Genomic DNA, 14,571 nt, shown 5'->3' with positions numbered 1-14,571 from the left:
ACAAGGGCCAATTGGAAAATCGATATATTTGGAATAACAACATTCTCTATTGTTGTTGTATTGATGGGCTAACATAGCTCCACGATAATATGTGATATATCCAGACGTGGCTCCATATCCTCAGGACCATAGTATAAGTTATTTTACTACAAATTAACTTGACCTATTCTGTTATCATACATCTCACATAAACGAATTTCTCGCAATGGTAATCGCACACGCAATGTAGCCTTTCATGATCCTACTATGCAAGTCCAATGATTCCAAGGTTGCTCCGTTCCCCTTCCATCATACCTTTTTGTTCTACTATACAGAAAACCCTAAGAACCAATCCTACTCATAGTAAGTATCAAACCAAGGTCCCCCTCAACGTTGATTTTTTATAATGTCTCTTTCATAAGCATTGCATGCTCGCTGTGCTAGCCTCCTTATAGAATCATACGCAGCTGTACCATTAAACGCCTGTACCATCCATCCAGTTTCCGTTTGTTGCATTATTCCATGTGCCCTATGCAAGTGTGCTCCATAATAACCGTTACTTATTCGTGATGCATCCTGGTTCTAGTGGCGAAGGCTGCCACTTCGTAGTCGTCCGTTTGGAGCGCTTGACGCTCGCTCGTTCATCCTCGTTACCCATTCGAGGACTGTCTCATAGCAGAGAACATACTGTCGCAGGCTCTGCACCATGCTGAGTCGTTGCTCTCGGAAATCCTCCACCGTCTTCTGGATGAGATCCACGCTATCGTCGTATAACCAGTCGATGTTGATGTTTGCGCCGCCTCGAGCTACCTTTCGCTCCATGTTGGATCTTTGACCAGGGGTAAAAAAGTTAAAGTGCTTGGTAGAGCGGGGTGACATGTCCCCGTTCTCGCCCATGTTGACATCTCCGTCATGATCACGAGATCGTACCGAATCCATCTTGGCCTGTCGCTGACGCTTCAACATATCAATAACACTGTCGACAGTGCAGAATGTCCCAGTACGACCACATCCAGCGGAACAGTGTACCAGCATTGGTCGTGCTCGAGAATCGGCCTCGGGCTCATCGTACCATGTAATTGGAAGTGACTCAAGTGACGTAATCTTGGATCCCACAACCGAAGAAGTCTCAACAGGGAGGGCAGAACGTTGCATGACATTGGCCAGCTCAACCAGCGCCAACAGGTGCGATGGCTGTGCAGGTGTACCAAAGTCAGGCCATGACGGGAAGTGCAAATGAGTAATCTCTCGAATGGGCGCAAAAGGATGAGCGGTATGAGAGAGTGCAAACTTGCGGACAATTACGTAGGGTGTCTCTGCGAGGCCTTGAGTTGGTCTCGGTGTAGGTGTCGAGGACTCGAATGTTGTCGTGGTGTTTGCACGCTTGCGTCCCTGTTCGCTGGCCGAAGCTGATGGCGTGTGATGGGAATCGGACCTATGCTTGTCGATGTCAAGAGACACCTTCTTTTCGGACAGAAGCTTCAGTCTAATGGCTCCAAAGTCTCTGCCCTTCCAGTAGGGATGACACTTGAGCTGCCCGCCTTCAGATTCTGCAGTCAACATGACGACTACACGCACATCTTGCTGCCAAATGACAGACCAAAAGTCCTGAATAGACGTTAGTCAATTTTCGCATAGTGTAAGTGGCTTACAAACATACCTCGAAAGTGGCGGGGAGCGGTCCCTGAGTGGCGATGTACTGCTTGTTGCTTCGGGAAGCTTTGAGATGGCTTGCGTTGATGTAATCACATGAACCTTCAGGCTTCTCTTGCAACTTCACTCGAGCATGCTCGAAAGGCAAGATATCTTTGTATCGATTCTTGACTCCCTTCTCAACACCACAGAGCTGCACCTGGCTCCGCTTATCCTTGTTCTGAGGGTTGAAAGCCGCATATGCCGCCTTCATACGAGACTGCTCATCAACCTCGATATGCAGGAACTTGTCCGAAACCTTCTTTCCGTGGTCAGGCTTCGCGGCGGCCTCTCGTAGCCAGCGCGGGAGAGAGGGTGAGTCAAGGGCTGAAGGTCGTGATACATCCAATTGGCCAACACCATCAGCCAAGTCCATGTTCTGGCGAATGTTGGAGAAGAACGGGTTGACGTCGTTGCTGGCATTGGGAAGCATGACTCCGCCGATGACAGGTGCAATTCCTCCATGACCAGGACCGGGTTTTCCAGGAGATCCAGTTGCCGATTGGTGATCGACCATGTCGGGGAAGTTCTCCTGGAAAGAGTTGAAGCCACCCTTCAGGATACAGGTGCCACCAGTGTACCCCTCACTCGTGAACTTCTTGATCATGTTCTGAGCGGTAATAGCATCGCGCTTGTCAGAGGCGTGAGCATCATAAACAACGATGTAGTCAGTGTCCTGCCAAGTAGAGAACTTCTCCGAGTCAGAGCTAGTCTGGAAAGTCTGCTTGAGTTTCTGAATGTTGAAGGTGGCTCGCTTAAGAAGTGTAGTGGGTATGCAAAGGTTGAGAGCACCTTGAATTCTGGACTGTGCGTAGTTCTGTGATGATCGAAGGTCAAGAATAAGCAGTCTTTCCGGCTTCACACTATGAAGAATATCCCGTAGTTGTTGGCCTGTGATCATGTGAGGCTGTCCGGGCTCCAGAGTTGCTGGTACTGTTGCAGAGCGTCTAATATCTCGAGCATCAGGAGGATCGGGGCGATGTTCCATTACAGATAGCCGAGGGTCGCGATCTTCAGATCGAGTTAGACTCGTTCTTTGCTGTGGAGGGTCCATTGGCAGCGGGGAGTCGAATCGGGGCATGTTTAGAGCTGGAACATGGCCGTAGAGAGATGATTCGGAGTTACGCTTCGAGTCTGATGACACATAGGCCGAGTCTCCTAGGCTATCCTGGTCCACATCCATTCGGCTGGCTGGTCGAACATTAGCAGAGCTCAAGCCACGGCCAAAGGGCGATGGGCCGCCAATGTCACTTCCATGGGTGTGCCATCTGGGAGGTCGAGGGCGCACAGGTGCAACTCCATTTGATGTCACTGACGGCTGAGCATAGTGACTGGTGGAGAGAGCAAACGACTTGCCCCGGTTGAAGTCAGCCTGTCTCTTGAAGGCCTCGAACTCGGGATTGGCATCAAGAGGGACCTGTTTGGGAATCGCAGCCTGGAAGGATTTTACTGATGATGAAGGGCTCCAATTCTCGTTAGGAAGCCCTGAGGAGGAATCTCCACGTTCATTGGCCGATTCGACGATGAGGCCAAAATAGTTAGGACTTGGTGATCTGTTGTCAGAGACCACACGAGGCGAAAGCTTGGGCGGAGGGTGATTCTGGCCGACCGAGTATGGCATCCGGGGAGAGGCGAGAGGAGTCGATGATTTTGTTGGCTTAGTTGGTCGAAGTGTTTGAGAGTGAGAATGGGAGTGGTTGATGTTATACGAATTAGATCGTGAGTGGGAAATATTATTAGAATGAGACTGTCCGCCGGGAGAGTGTCGTGCAGGCGTCTTCATTGTATAGTGTAATGGCGTCCGATCGCCAGTCCTGGAATCATGCATAGCGAAGGCGGTGATCGGGGTAGTCGACGTCATCTCTGGAGACGCAGGGGTAAAGAGAGGCTGAGCGAGGCTCATAAAGCCATGGTGAAGAGGTCGAGAATTAGATTAAGTGAGTGAGTGAGTGAGTAATGGATTGGGAAGAAGGGGACCTGGAGTTGGTTATATCGAGAATAGTAGCAGCAAGTCTAGCTTCAGCTAAATAAGGGTCTCGGGGGGGCAAGGGGACCTAGGACCGAGAAGGGTGAGTGCGAGTGTAGTTGTAGTGTGGTGTAGTGCGGGAGTGAGTAAGGCAAGGCAAGGTAGTTTAAGAAATGCAAATGCACCAGAGATAAAGATGAATGAATGGATGAACGAAGGCTACCCTCTTCCTTTAGGCTAGGCTAGGTCAAGAAGAGAAGCGGGCAGTTGGTGGGGTCTATCAATCCGATCCCTGGAAGACTTGGAAACAAGCCAAGAAGGGGGGTGAGGGGCCCTGGGCTGGGGGGTGTCACCACTGGTAGGGGTCAGGGGGTGATGGGCCTAAAACCTAGGGGAGGTCAGAGGCTATGACAGTAAATTAGACGGTAGCCGAATTTCAGATTCGAAGGGTCCTGACGTACGTTACTGATGGTGCTCCAACGAACGACCCCAGACTTTTAGTGCCAGTCGGTGTAGAAGAAGAAGCAAAGAGATGCGGTTGAGCTGAGAAGAGTTGAGAAGAGTTCAGGGAGCACAGCAGAAAAGGCGTGTTGCATTGCAGTAACACACGTACAGGGCGTTCACAAGAACAAATGCAGCCTGCAGTGCTCGAAATGGTGATGAACGGTGGCAACAAGTTTATGGGTACACACACTCACACACGGCCAGTGGTTAAAAGAACGCCGTTACCGTCAGGGTCAGTGGGAAGGCGACGGTGGCGTCTCGCGGACGATGACGTGCGGTGGAGAAAGGAGGATCAGAGAGGACAATCAACAGCCAAAATGGGTGATAGAACGGAAAGAAATATTTATTCTGGTTTGCCTTCTTAGATAATACTTATTAGACTTTAGAAATTCATAGACTATCCTGACTCTCCTATATTAGAAATACTATGTAGCCGCTCGCTGTTCGCATTCGTGGCGTTCATAATGTCCGAGGATACAGGTTTGTAATCCAAACCTGCAGCTGTCAAGATGAATACGGTTCCCAGCTGTACGTACCCAAATCCTACCGTAACGTCCCCTGCAACCTACCGTATCGCCTGTCCTCGTGCGTCAGCGTTGCAAGTGGGGTGAGTCCTCTGTGGGGACGAGAAAACGGACGGTACAGAAAAGAAGCAAAGCAATCCTGCATCAGTCAAAACCTGGAAAACTCGCAGCCAAATCGTTCGATTATACGATAAGATAGAAGTTATCACCAGATTCTTGCCAGGGCTGAATGCAAGAAGGGACCTGTTTACCCTGAAACTCTAAAAGGCTGAAAGAGAATAAAAAAAAAAAAAAAAAAAAAAAAAAAAAAAAAGACATGAGGAAAAAAAAGTCACGAAGAGGCATATCGCTGCAGTAGCCTACCTAAGCTTTTTAGTCTGGTTACAGTCACCGACGTCGATCATGGCTACCGTACACCTACATGTCAGTGCATAAACACTCCTAGACACTGACAACTCCAAAGGGTCCTCTTTTCTCCTGTGCATTCTCTTGCTGAACCGACGATCTCATAGTGGCATGTTTCGACTAGAACTGTGTGGGTGGTGCAAAAGAGAGAAGAACCAACCAGTTGAATAGATACAAGCAGTTCTGGATAATACTGCAGAAACAGCTCCCGGTGAGAACGGTCGTTGGGGTTAGGGGTGGTCGCGTGTAGTAAAGATCATCCAAGCGAATGGACGCTTGCTTCTGCAGAAGAGGGGAGGAAGAGACACTGGTCCGGAGAGAGTGTGTGTGGTTTTTTGTTTCTGGTGCTGTTCGTGCAGGTGGACAGAAGGACCCTTGAAGATCATTGAATTCGCAATTGTGCGCTTGTCCTTACTTGTTGAGATGTTTGGTTGATCTTTTGGTAGTTTCTGGCGGTGGAGGTTGAGGAGATTTCGTACAACCCGGCCAATAGTTCAGGACAATGAGGTTCAGTATAGCTTCAGGTGATAAACTCTGACAGGTACAATATAATTGATTCAAGGTATCAAACTCTTTCTATTAACAATGTAGTAGCAACTGCAGGTACTAGCCTGACTGGCCTGATAGAATAGGTATTATTGAAGCTTATTACCCAAGCTTCAACCACTACAAATATCTCTCTCTCGTGTTCTTACAACTCAGCACTATAAGAAAGTTCATTCGAACGTGCAGATTCCATCATCTCTTTCCCCTGTCCCACGATGATCCAGATCATTTTCATACTTTCATCCCCCGCTGATATTCATCCTCCCCCCTCTCTCTCGAATCGGTCACCGTCTCTCGAGTCTTCCCCCTGACTATATCGTCATTGCAGCGTCAAGGGTCCCCACCTGGAAAGAAATAATGGAACGGGCATGGGGGCGTGTGTGCATCTGTTGGTCTGGCTTGAACCAACCAGAAATCCGCGTGGCGCCGTCGTCAACGTCACTGGTCCGCATTAGTTTTTTGCTTCTTTTTCCAGCGTATCCATTGATTTATGTCCGCCATTTCGTTCTCTGCCCATTTTGACATTTGCCAACCTCCGTCTGAAAAGGTCGATAGAGTCTAGAACGAATCTGTTGCGAATCATGGTTTGTTTTGTGCCTTCAGCTCTGGAGAATGCGTGTTCAGATCTCGCGTCAACGGTCGTAAAGTCTGATGCCGAGTCTCGACCAGGTCTGTACGAAATTAAATGCTGCGGCATGACGTAGTTGATGAGAAGTTGAGCAACCATCCCACTTACGCTCACCGTTTTGATACTGTTATAACGTCTTGATAGCCCGCCCAGTAACGGAGTTTCAGCTGAAAAGCCATCCGCCCAAAGGCAAAAGCTGAATCGGAACCATGCCATATCCCGGCTTCGGCTAATGTCAAGAAAAGGCTGCCTCTCCGCTAAGCGATTTGATCTTGTGTCGATGATTTTGTTTCAAGGCTGTCTCGCTCATGCTCTCTCCCTTGTTGCGAGATGATTTCAGGGACCGCTGCTTAGACTAAGGCAAAGCTTGACACAAATATCAGAAACGTAATGCTCAATTATAAGCAGGGTGCTCGGGCTTATGCGAGGATTGTCTGGTGCATGTCACTCCGACGCCCTTGTCCGAGTCGCGGACGAAGCTATCCAGCTTTTCGGTATTCCATATTCCACCGGCCGAAGCTTAACAAGCCTCGATTATTAACCAAGCCCTGCGAGAATACAGTAGCTGCCGTTTCCTTACGGTTCCTGATTAGGGCATCCAACGGACGCTAAGAGCACACCCTTGCAGATGGAAGCCTCAGACATCAGACATCTTTCTCACCGTCACGTCTTTGCTTCAATCCACATCGAAGGGCCTGGACCCTGAGATCATCCCCTCCATAACGGATAGATTTGTCAAATCAACACTTCAACTAGGGTTGCACGCGAGTAGAGCAATTCATCAGCGGCGCTTGCGATTATTCTAAACAAAGACCCAACAGCATGGCCTCAATCTTGAAAGGACCAAGGCGAAAACAATCTCACTCAAGTCTTTGCAGACAAAATACTCTCAAAGTGGAACTGTTCGAGTAGGAATCGAAACTTTAATCGCTTACCGCTAGTTGTTCGCGGAAACATGGTGTTGATTTCCAACTTCAGCCAAGGCTGTGTGCCAGCGAGACGCCGCCTTACAGTACTAGCCTCATCGAAGCAAGGCGGACCCTTGAATTTCTGAGCTTTAGCATCTTGGGCGGGAGGGGCACGAGACTGACAACAAACTGTTGTTTTAGCCAGGAGATGCCTGACAGAACTAGATTTATCCCACTTTGACAGTTTGCCATGTTCAACAAACCTGCAGAATCGTTCCCACGGGAAATGGATATCGAAAGATCCACTGAAGTCTGACTGAGTCCCGAACGCCTTGTGCGCCTTGTGCAATAGAGGTCTATGCTACCTCAGTGACGTATGATGGACCGTTCTCGATGCTCAGGCTGTGCTTCAGCTGAGCAACAACGCACAAGCCAGTGTGTTCTAGACACAGGGTATGACATCGTCGACTTGCGATGAGCCTCTTTCTTATGGAAATTATCATTGTCGATAATCAGTTGTGGTTCTGTCAAGACATAGTATCCCTGCCGTCGATGCGTCCAGGCATGTCGATCATGCAAGACGGTGTTGACACGAGGCAGTTTGGTTTCTAAATAAGGCAGGAAGAATAACTGCAGTTTTAATTGATTACATGGCCTCTTTGGTAGCCACTCGGGTGGGATGTGGGAGTTGAGGTTTCTCTGTTCCGACTGGTTGAATAACCTCGAGATGGGTGGTACCCTGGCCTTAGTCTTTGTTCTTCAAAATCAGGGAGGACAGAATCACTCCGAATGATATTGTTCTGTGGTTGATACTTTTCGTATGTTTATGAGAGACGTCATGGTGGACTGTTGTGAATGATTTGTACCGTTTTGAGTGCTCAGTCCGAGTCCCAGTTGTCCAGCGTCATTCACGCCAAAGCTATTGCAGAGCTATCCAATATAGGGACTGTTCCGATACTATGCTACGATTATACATTTGAGCTTGTATGTTTTCGAAGAAGCTAGTCTATATCGTACACTTTGTTCCTGTCTGGTCCAGAGCTAATTCGGCCCGTCAGAGTCACTACATCACCGATGACCAACTGACTCGTAACCACCTACTCGATAGTCCGTCACAAGTACATCACCAAAAACACATACATATCAAGATCACGATTCAACCCCAAGCCCTCAATCCTCGATCCTTGTCACCGCCAGAGAATCAACTCATATCAAATGCCCAAACAGTCATCCTCATCTTGATCGCAAAATAAAAGCATCGGGCCTCACCGGTAGAGCTATCAGCTGGCCAAAGCACTTATACACGTGCGCTGGAAATACCTGTTTTTAATGGGAATACCAAGCTTCGATTGCTGTTCTAGACTCGAGCATGAATCTGTTTAGCGTGACACGCGACTCGAGCTCTTGAAACTCTGGCAGTTGTCGGGGCGCCCGAGCGGCGTCTGATAGAGCTCAAGTGGGACGGAACGACACGTCTTGATCGTTAGTTTGAACGTTTTGAAGGATTAAAAACGCCATGGCTGGCCACTGACATGTAGGGAGACTCAATAGTACAGCAAAACAAGGGAATGGTGGTTAGTCTCCATAGAATTCATGTAATTATATGCCTAACTATGAGTATATTTACATAACTTCAATGAGGATTAAGATCAGGGACCCAAACCTTGAGCTTTAGGGTCATAAACTAGCCGTAAGACGCCTAAACTCAACATCATATACGAAGCCTTCACGTCATATCATGTTTTGCATATCTCCAGGTTTTGTCATCTGAATGATCCCATCAGTTCCTGCTGAAAGCTGAAGGTCCGTGTTTTTGTTGTTGGCAATGTGAGCCCGAGTTCCTGAGCGATGGTTCAAGCATACTCCATATCCTCTTGGTCGACAAGTCACATCCGATACTGAGCTGAAAGCTTGCTGACAAGAACTGCTTCCCTCATGAGTCGTCAAACCAACCACACAGTAATAAGCTCAAGCCACAAACGCAGTAACTCACCTCCACCAACAACTCCAAAGTGCAAATCTGAAACATATCTCTAAAGCTGCCCCTCGCACCATGGCAAATACCTTTTCCCAGCATGACTCTTTAGCCAGGTCTCATCATCTGCTGACTTTTTTTTTGCTTCCAACCTCGCTTTTCCCTGAAAATCGTACCTTGGCTAAACTAAGACTTACACGCGATCCATGTCTCAGATGTCAGCGGAGCGATGGCTCCGACGCAAGGGCATGCGACTACTGGGGAAAAGTCAATCGGCCAGCTGATGCTATTCGAGACAATTCGCATGATGTTATGAGCTGTTTATCGTATTCACCGTATGCGGTTTCAGAAATCACCGTTTTGTTGATGCAAGGGCGAGCAAAAGTTGACTCTCATCCACCAACTGGTGCAACAAGAGAGCAATTCTTAGACCACATCATCATAAACCTACCAAATTTATCATAATCTAGGACCTAACCCTAAGCTTAGGCCTGGGTTGCATAAACTCATCATAAGGATATATGTGCACATTCTCCTTTTATTCTTGCAACCAGGTTCAGTGATAGGGTGACAACTTGGAGAGCTCAGTGTCAGTACTCGTAGGCGACTTTGCTTTGCCTCTCCCGATGATGCCTGTCGCTTCTCGTCGTTGACTCGATGATGGCCAAACCAAAAGGATTATCTACTTGGCTCCTAGGTATTTGGGATTGGAAGCTGTGTTACTGAAGATACCAACAACGACCAAGCTACACACCAGCCTCGTCTGTGTTTCTAGGCGCTCGCAAGCTCTATCTGACACCCCTTCCATGGCCGATATGAGAATAGCCTTGTCGCTTTCATCCAAGGTGGACGAAATAATCATTGCTAGCTGCTCTGCTTGATTCTTCTCCTCAACCTGAGATACAGACTTCTTGAACATCGATAATGCTCGGCGTCGCTTATCAGGATCATGAATATCGACAGTATACATTTACAACTATTCTCTCAATTTGATGTGTCTTCAAAGCTTCACCACCTTGTCAATTGAAAATCACTCACTCAACCCGTGGTGTATTAGTACTGAACGTAAGCTCTATTTACATGTCAGATCTAGCCGTTGAGTGACTGAACAGTGGTGCCGACTTGTTCATATGCTATTCAGGAAACATGCACCGTACATCCCGTCGCAAAATCCAAATCACTGCCATGCCTGCCATCCATTCTGCCGTCGTTATCGCCATCTTCCTCACTGTGGAATCAGGCGATGAGGTCGTTGGCGTTCATCTCTTTGTATCAGTTTTCGCAACTGGTACCATGTTTCTTTCTGCGAGATCAGAGTTACCTAATGAATAGTTAGTTCTTCCATTCAATCTTTTTATCGACATCTGGGATGCTAACGGAACCACTCGTGATTCGGCGAGTGCAGATGTTGATGTTGAAATCGAGGATATCGTCGGTTTCGGGGGGCACCGCATCATCTGTCTGATTCTTCTCTTCGACGTCTTCCGGCGTTCCCACAGTCAGCTCCTACGTCTTTGTTTCCTGGTGATGTTTCATGTGCTTCTTTTCATTTTCTCGCCTTGGGTCGCGGAAGGCTTCAGCCTTGGAACTCTTCTCAAGATGATCCCATTCACCCTCGTCCCAAAGTCCCTGAACAATACGGACTTCCTGTTCGACAAGCTCTTCTATCACTTTATGGGCCTCTCGGAGAGCAGCTGCAGTCACAGGAATTTGAAGTCTTCGTGGTCGCTTGGGCTGTGGAGATGCCTGAGACGCCTGCGTGCTTCCGTGCCGCTTCAGTCGTCCTCGATATGGGAGTGTCACCCGGTTAGGAACTGTGTTCCCCTGTTCCAGTGGCTTTGGGGCTTCTACCTTCTGACCGGCGTCCAAGATTGCATCAATTTTGGGTGCAATGTTCTCGATGCTGTTGTTCTTGGGGGGCGTGTTCAGCCCGGCCTCGTCTTTGGATGGGCTGGACATCGTCAAAGAGTCACGGACGATGATGTAGGTCAAATGGGCTATTCGGTGGTAAGTTAAAGAATTAAAGGATGGTGGAGTGATTAAGGAGGATGAAGAATGCTTTCAATCTGTTGTTAGATTTATAACTCATACGGGAGAGAGATGGAGAGAGTCAGTGATTCAAGGAACGAAAGGGCGGTTATGTCAACACTGGTGCGCAGTGAATCATAGCCCTGCGTAAATTAGGTACCCAGGTACTAAAGATTTTCTCTATCAACGTCCCTTTGTTTTATGTCTATAGCTATTATCTGTTATCTCTCGGTATCATTCTTCAATTCTAGGATCCATCTCTCTTCACATTCATCTCTCTCATGTATCGTCGACTTTTCCGTTGATCTTCCTATCACCTCTCGTGCATCTTCGACTGTGCCTACCTGGCAAGCCATGTCAGTATTCCTTCATTTACTTACTTGTATCACAATACCAACATCAGGCGCTGTCAAAAGACCATTTACAATACGAGAGCGACGCAGATACTACCACTAGAATTTCGATCTTATTCAGACGCACCAATACCATACTATTAGGTACCAATCTCACCTCACATATCTTTATATCCATGACTTCAAGCTGATCTTGTACGTCGTCCAGGAGCTCGCTTACGAGTCGAAACCCTCCTCCCTCCAGCATCGCGGCAGCCTCACCATGCCGGGGACAAAGCACATGGCTTACGGCGATGACGGTTGAACCAAGGGTGATCCGACTGACATGCAGTCTGAGATCATATGAAAGGGAGAAGGAAGTCCGAAACTGCTGCACAAAACTGCCGTGGCTGTTATTGAAAGCGCATGATACATACACATGCCCCAGCCAAACTCATAAACGTTAGACAAGAGTTAGGATGTATATCCAGAGCTTAGGTTCCATCATCATAAACTCGCCATATGAAGCCCTAAACTCATCATAAGCCCTTATTCTAAGCGTGATATTCAATACTTCAAGTTTGAGTCGACGATATCTATCCACAAGTCTGTTCTTTAGATTGACGAGGTCACCGCACTGGATTCCCACCGAAGCAACTGTGCTCTTGTCGAGGAGAATCCTGAAGCTGACATGGATGACCTTTGTGTTTGGAAGCAAACCAGGAAGAGAAGCGTATTCAACAGCTCTCAAGTTGGAACACACAGGAGCCAAGTTCCAAGACACGGGCCAGTAAGATCAAGATCAGACAGACTTCATCAATGCTATGTCTGTCCCAAACATCGGCCTCTCAAAAGTCACATATGAACCCTGCCCGGTCAAACTCACCCAGAAACCAACCGGATTATTATGTGGCTATCATTCACATGTACTGACTTGTGATATATGCACAAACTTCACATATTAGAAAGATCATACTTGTGTCGGTTGAGATCGTTGTTTCCATTATGGTACAATCTTCTATCCTTACAACTCCCCTCCCGCTGTCATGACCCAACCCATCTATGAACAACCAGGCTCTGTTGCGAACCCAGCAGGTTAACCAGCAGCAGAGACGACAAGAATATGGATAAATAAAAGAACGCCCCTTGTTGCAGTTTTCTCACTTCCAGAGCTTGCCGAGAGACACCTCCTTGTCGTCGTGCTTGTTGAGAATCTTTGCTGTGGCAAGCTCGAAATCTTCTTGTGTGACGTGCACTCTTCGCTCTCGGAGAGCGTACATGCCTGCTTCCGTACACACACCCTTCAGCTCAGCACCAGAGCACCCGTTCATCTTTTCCGCGATCTTGGTGAGGTTGATGCCACGGGTGAGGTTCATCTTGCGGCTGTGAATGCGGAGAATATCCGCTCGGGCCTCGACGCTGGGCGGGGGGAACTCGATCTTTCGGTCGATACGTCCTGGGCGCAGGAGGGCAGGGTCGAGAATGTCGAGACGGTTGGTGGCCATGATGACCTTGATGTTCTTAGTAGGTTCGAAACCATCGAGCTGGTTCAGCAACTCAAGCATAGTTCGCTGGACTTCGGAATCTCCTCCTGAAGAACCCTCCACTCGTGAGGAACCAATGCTGTCGATTTCATCCATGAAGATGATAGATGGGGCGTGCTCTCGGGCCATGACAAAGAGTTCTCGCACCATGCGACTACCCTCACCAATGTACTTCTGGACCAGTTCGGAGCCTGACACTCGGATGAATTTACAAGCAGTGTGGTGAGCAACAGCTCGTGCCAGTAGTGTCTTTCCAGTACCAGGGGGGCCGTATAGCAAGACACCCTTGGGTTGTGCAATTCCAAGAGACTCGAAAAGCTCGGGGTGCTTGAGACCAAGTTCGATAACTTCCTTGATCTCCTTGATCTGCTGGTCCAAACCACCAATCATGTCGTATGTGCTGTCGGGAACCTTCTCCACCATCATGAGAGAGACCAGAGGGTCGACGGAGGAGGGGAGCATCTTCTCGAGTTTGTAGCTATCGGACAGGAGGGTGACTCGCTTTCCTGGTGTGAGCTTGCCGATATCGACACTATCCGACACGTCGACCACTGGAGAAACGTTAGCATTGAGCATTCCAAGCTAGATGAACTGGATGAGCATACCATATTTGCCTTCCGGGTGGACTTTGACCAAAATCTTCTTGGTGCTCATGACCTTGACGACTTCTCCGACATAGGAACCAGGCTGTTGCAACAGACCCAGCTCTTCCCTCAACAATCGCACGCGGGAGTTGTAGTCATTTCTCTGAGCTTCAAGACGACGAAGCGCGGCTTGTCCCTTAAGGATCTCAAGCTTCATAGCCTCGATCTTGTTGTGGTAGTACTCGTCGAGCGCCATGTTTGGCGAAGCTCCCTTGACGTCAGGGAAACGAGCTGATAAGTATTGTTCGGGGGTGTAGATATGTAGGTTTTGGCACGAATTGCCAGATTCACGGGTTCGGGGTGGAGGCGGAGATAGTAATGCGTGTCGGGGGTGTGTTGGTGATGGTTTGCGATGAGGTTGAAGCTCGATGACAAGGCTACAGCTTGTCTCGTAATCCTCCAGAGCGAATGAGTGCACGGGCCAAGCAGGTGGGAGCTGCCATCCAAGGTCGGCGTTATGTTGTGCCGTCGACCGGGCGACTACGGGTGTAGGGTAAGCTTTACAGAAGGTTCGGTTGGGACCACTGTGATGGAACCAGCCGAGAATTACATATTGTGTGTTCTTTAACAGTGTGAGAGATTAAGTTTATGGCCTGTGGTGGCCGAGTGTGGTTCCTTTTGCATATCGGGTCTCTGTGTGAAATATCGAGTCTTTCAAGGGCAGTTTCATTGTGTTAAGTTCTCATACGGTCTACAACGTCGTCAAGTGTACAGACTCATGGCTGCCACTCATAGCGCTCTCTGCCGCGTTACCCCCACTGAGACACACTAGACCGCTTAGGAGTTGATGCAAGGCTCATCGAAGCTGACATGACATCGGCTGTTAAGGTATCCAGATATGGTTTGCGAAAGAAGATTGATCAGCACCCGGCTAAAGCGGATGAATCTCTCCCCTT

General features: G+C 48.4%; 6 protein-coding genes across 9 annotated transcripts; 2 read left to right on the top strand and 4 right to left on the bottom strand.

Moving 5' to 3' along the window:
- Positions 1-3: 3 nt before the first annotated feature.
- On the bottom strand, positions 4-5,469 carry FOXG_11100 (uncharacterized protein). Of its 3 annotated transcripts, none has more exons than XM_018390605.1 (3): positions 5,029-5,469; positions 1,640-4,718; positions 4-1,587 (listed from the first exon to the last, which is right to left on the bottom strand). In XM_018390605.1, exons 2-3 carry the CDS (start codon positions 3,572-3,574, stop codon positions 562-564), a joined length of 2,961 nt encoding a protein of 986 aa, XP_018249106.1. In that variant the 5' UTR covers positions 3,575-4,718; positions 5,029-5,469; the 3' UTR covers positions 4-561. The 3 variants fall into 3 exon arrangements, with proteins under 3 accessions (XP_018249106.1, XP_018249107.1, XP_018249108.1); XM_018390606.1 differs by lacking the exon at positions 5,029-5,469 and having other exon boundaries at positions 1,640-4,042; positions 4,099-4,915; XM_018390607.1 differs by lacking the exon at positions 5,029-5,469 and having other exon boundaries at positions 1,640-4,025; positions 4,099-4,915.
- Positions 4,982-6,598, bottom strand: FOXG_20455 (uncharacterized protein). Its single transcript, XM_018400738.1, has 2 exons — positions 5,231-6,598; positions 4,982-5,071 (listed from the first exon to the last, which is right to left on the bottom strand). Exon 1 carries the CDS (start codon positions 6,458-6,460, stop codon positions 6,068-6,070), a length of 393 nt encoding a protein of 130 aa, XP_018249105.1. The 5' UTR covers positions 6,461-6,598; the 3' UTR covers positions 4,982-5,071; positions 5,231-6,067.
- On the top strand, positions 6,013-8,905 carry FOXG_20454 (uncharacterized protein). Of its 2 annotated transcripts, none has more exons than XM_018400736.1 (2): positions 6,013-8,136; positions 8,211-8,905. In XM_018400736.1, the coding sequence occupies exons 1-2, from the start codon at positions 8,008-8,010 to the stop codon at positions 8,403-8,405; spliced, it is 324 nt and encodes a 107-aa protein (XP_018249103.1). In that variant the 5' UTR covers positions 6,013-8,007; the 3' UTR covers positions 8,406-8,905. The 2 variants fall into 2 exon arrangements, with proteins under 2 accessions (XP_018249103.1, XP_018249104.1); XM_018400737.1 differs by having other exon boundaries at positions 6,013-6,738; positions 6,807-8,882.
- Positions 8,906-8,919: 14 nt separating this feature from the next.
- Positions 8,920-10,172, top strand: FOXG_20453 (uncharacterized protein). The gene has a single exon (XM_018400735.1). The coding sequence runs from the start codon at positions 9,206-9,208 to the stop codon at positions 9,590-9,592; it is 387 nt and encodes a 128-aa protein (XP_018249102.1). The 5' UTR covers positions 8,920-9,205; the 3' UTR covers positions 9,593-10,172.
- Positions 10,173-10,633: 461 nt separating this feature from the next.
- FOXG_11099 (uncharacterized protein) lies at positions 10,634-11,086 on the bottom strand (the record flags this gene model as incomplete). The annotated part of the gene is made up of 1 exon (XM_018390604.1): positions 10,634-11,086. One exon carries the CDS (start codon positions 11,084-11,086, stop codon positions 10,634-10,636), a length of 453 nt encoding a protein of 150 aa, XP_018249101.1.
- Positions 11,087-12,359: 1,273 nt separating this feature from the next.
- Positions 12,360-14,225, bottom strand: FOXG_11098 (26S protease regulatory subunit 8). The gene is made up of 2 exons (XM_018390603.1): positions 13,637-14,225; positions 12,360-13,582 (listed from the first exon to the last, which is right to left on the bottom strand). The coding sequence occupies exons 1-2, from the start codon at positions 13,869-13,871 to the stop codon at positions 12,648-12,650; spliced, it is 1,170 nt and encodes a 389-aa protein (XP_018249100.1). The 5' UTR covers positions 13,872-14,225; the 3' UTR covers positions 12,360-12,647.
- Positions 14,226-14,571: the final 346 nt, after the last annotated feature.

Source organism: Fusarium oxysporum, chromosome 1 (genome assembly GCF_000149955.1).
Source record: "Fusarium oxysporum f. sp. lycopersici 4287 chromosome 1, whole genome shotgun sequence".
In the NCBI taxonomy this organism is placed as follows: Eukaryota; Fungi; Ascomycota; class Sordariomycetes; order Hypocreales; family Nectriaceae; genus Fusarium; species Fusarium oxysporum.
Note: the sequence above shows the minus strand (reverse complement) of the source record. Positions and strands in the feature narration are given on the sequence as shown.

What these genes read in the sequence shown, in the direction of transcription:
- FOXG_20455 (XM_018400738.1), bottom strand. Translation starts at nt 6,460, where the DNA reads ATGGCATGGTTCCGATTCAGCTTTTGCCTTTGGGCGGATGGCTTTTCA.
- FOXG_20453 (XM_018400735.1), top strand. Translation starts at nt 9,206, where the DNA reads ATGGCAAATACCTTTTCCCAGCATGACTCTTTAGCCAGGTCTCATCAT.
- FOXG_20454 (XM_018400736.1), top strand. Translation starts at nt 8,008, where the DNA reads ATGATTTGTACCGTTTTGAGTGCTCAGTCCGAGTCCCAGTTGTCCAGC. An exon ending in ACGATTATACATTTGAGCTT is followed by an intron (nt 8,137 to 8,210) that starts GTATGTTTTCGA and finishes TCGGCCCGTCAG; the next exon opens with AGTCACTACATCACCGATGA.
- FOXG_11098 (XM_018390603.1), bottom strand. Translation starts at nt 13,871, where the DNA reads ATGGCGCTCGACGAGTACTACCACAACAAGATCGAGGCTATGAAGCTT. An exon ending in CCACCCGGAAGGCAAATATG is followed by an intron (nt 13,583 to 13,636) that starts GTATGCTCATCC and finishes ACGTTTCTCCAG; the next exon opens with TGGTCGACGTGTCGGATAGT.
- FOXG_11100 (XM_018390605.1), bottom strand. Translation starts at nt 3,574, where the DNA reads ATGAGCCTCGCTCAGCCTCTCTTTACCCCTGCGTCTCCAGAGATGACG. An exon ending in CGCTCCCCGCCACTTTCGAG is followed by an intron (nt 1,588 to 1,639) that starts GTATGTTTGTAA and finishes ACGTCTATTCAG; the next exon opens with GACTTTTGGTCTGTCATTTG.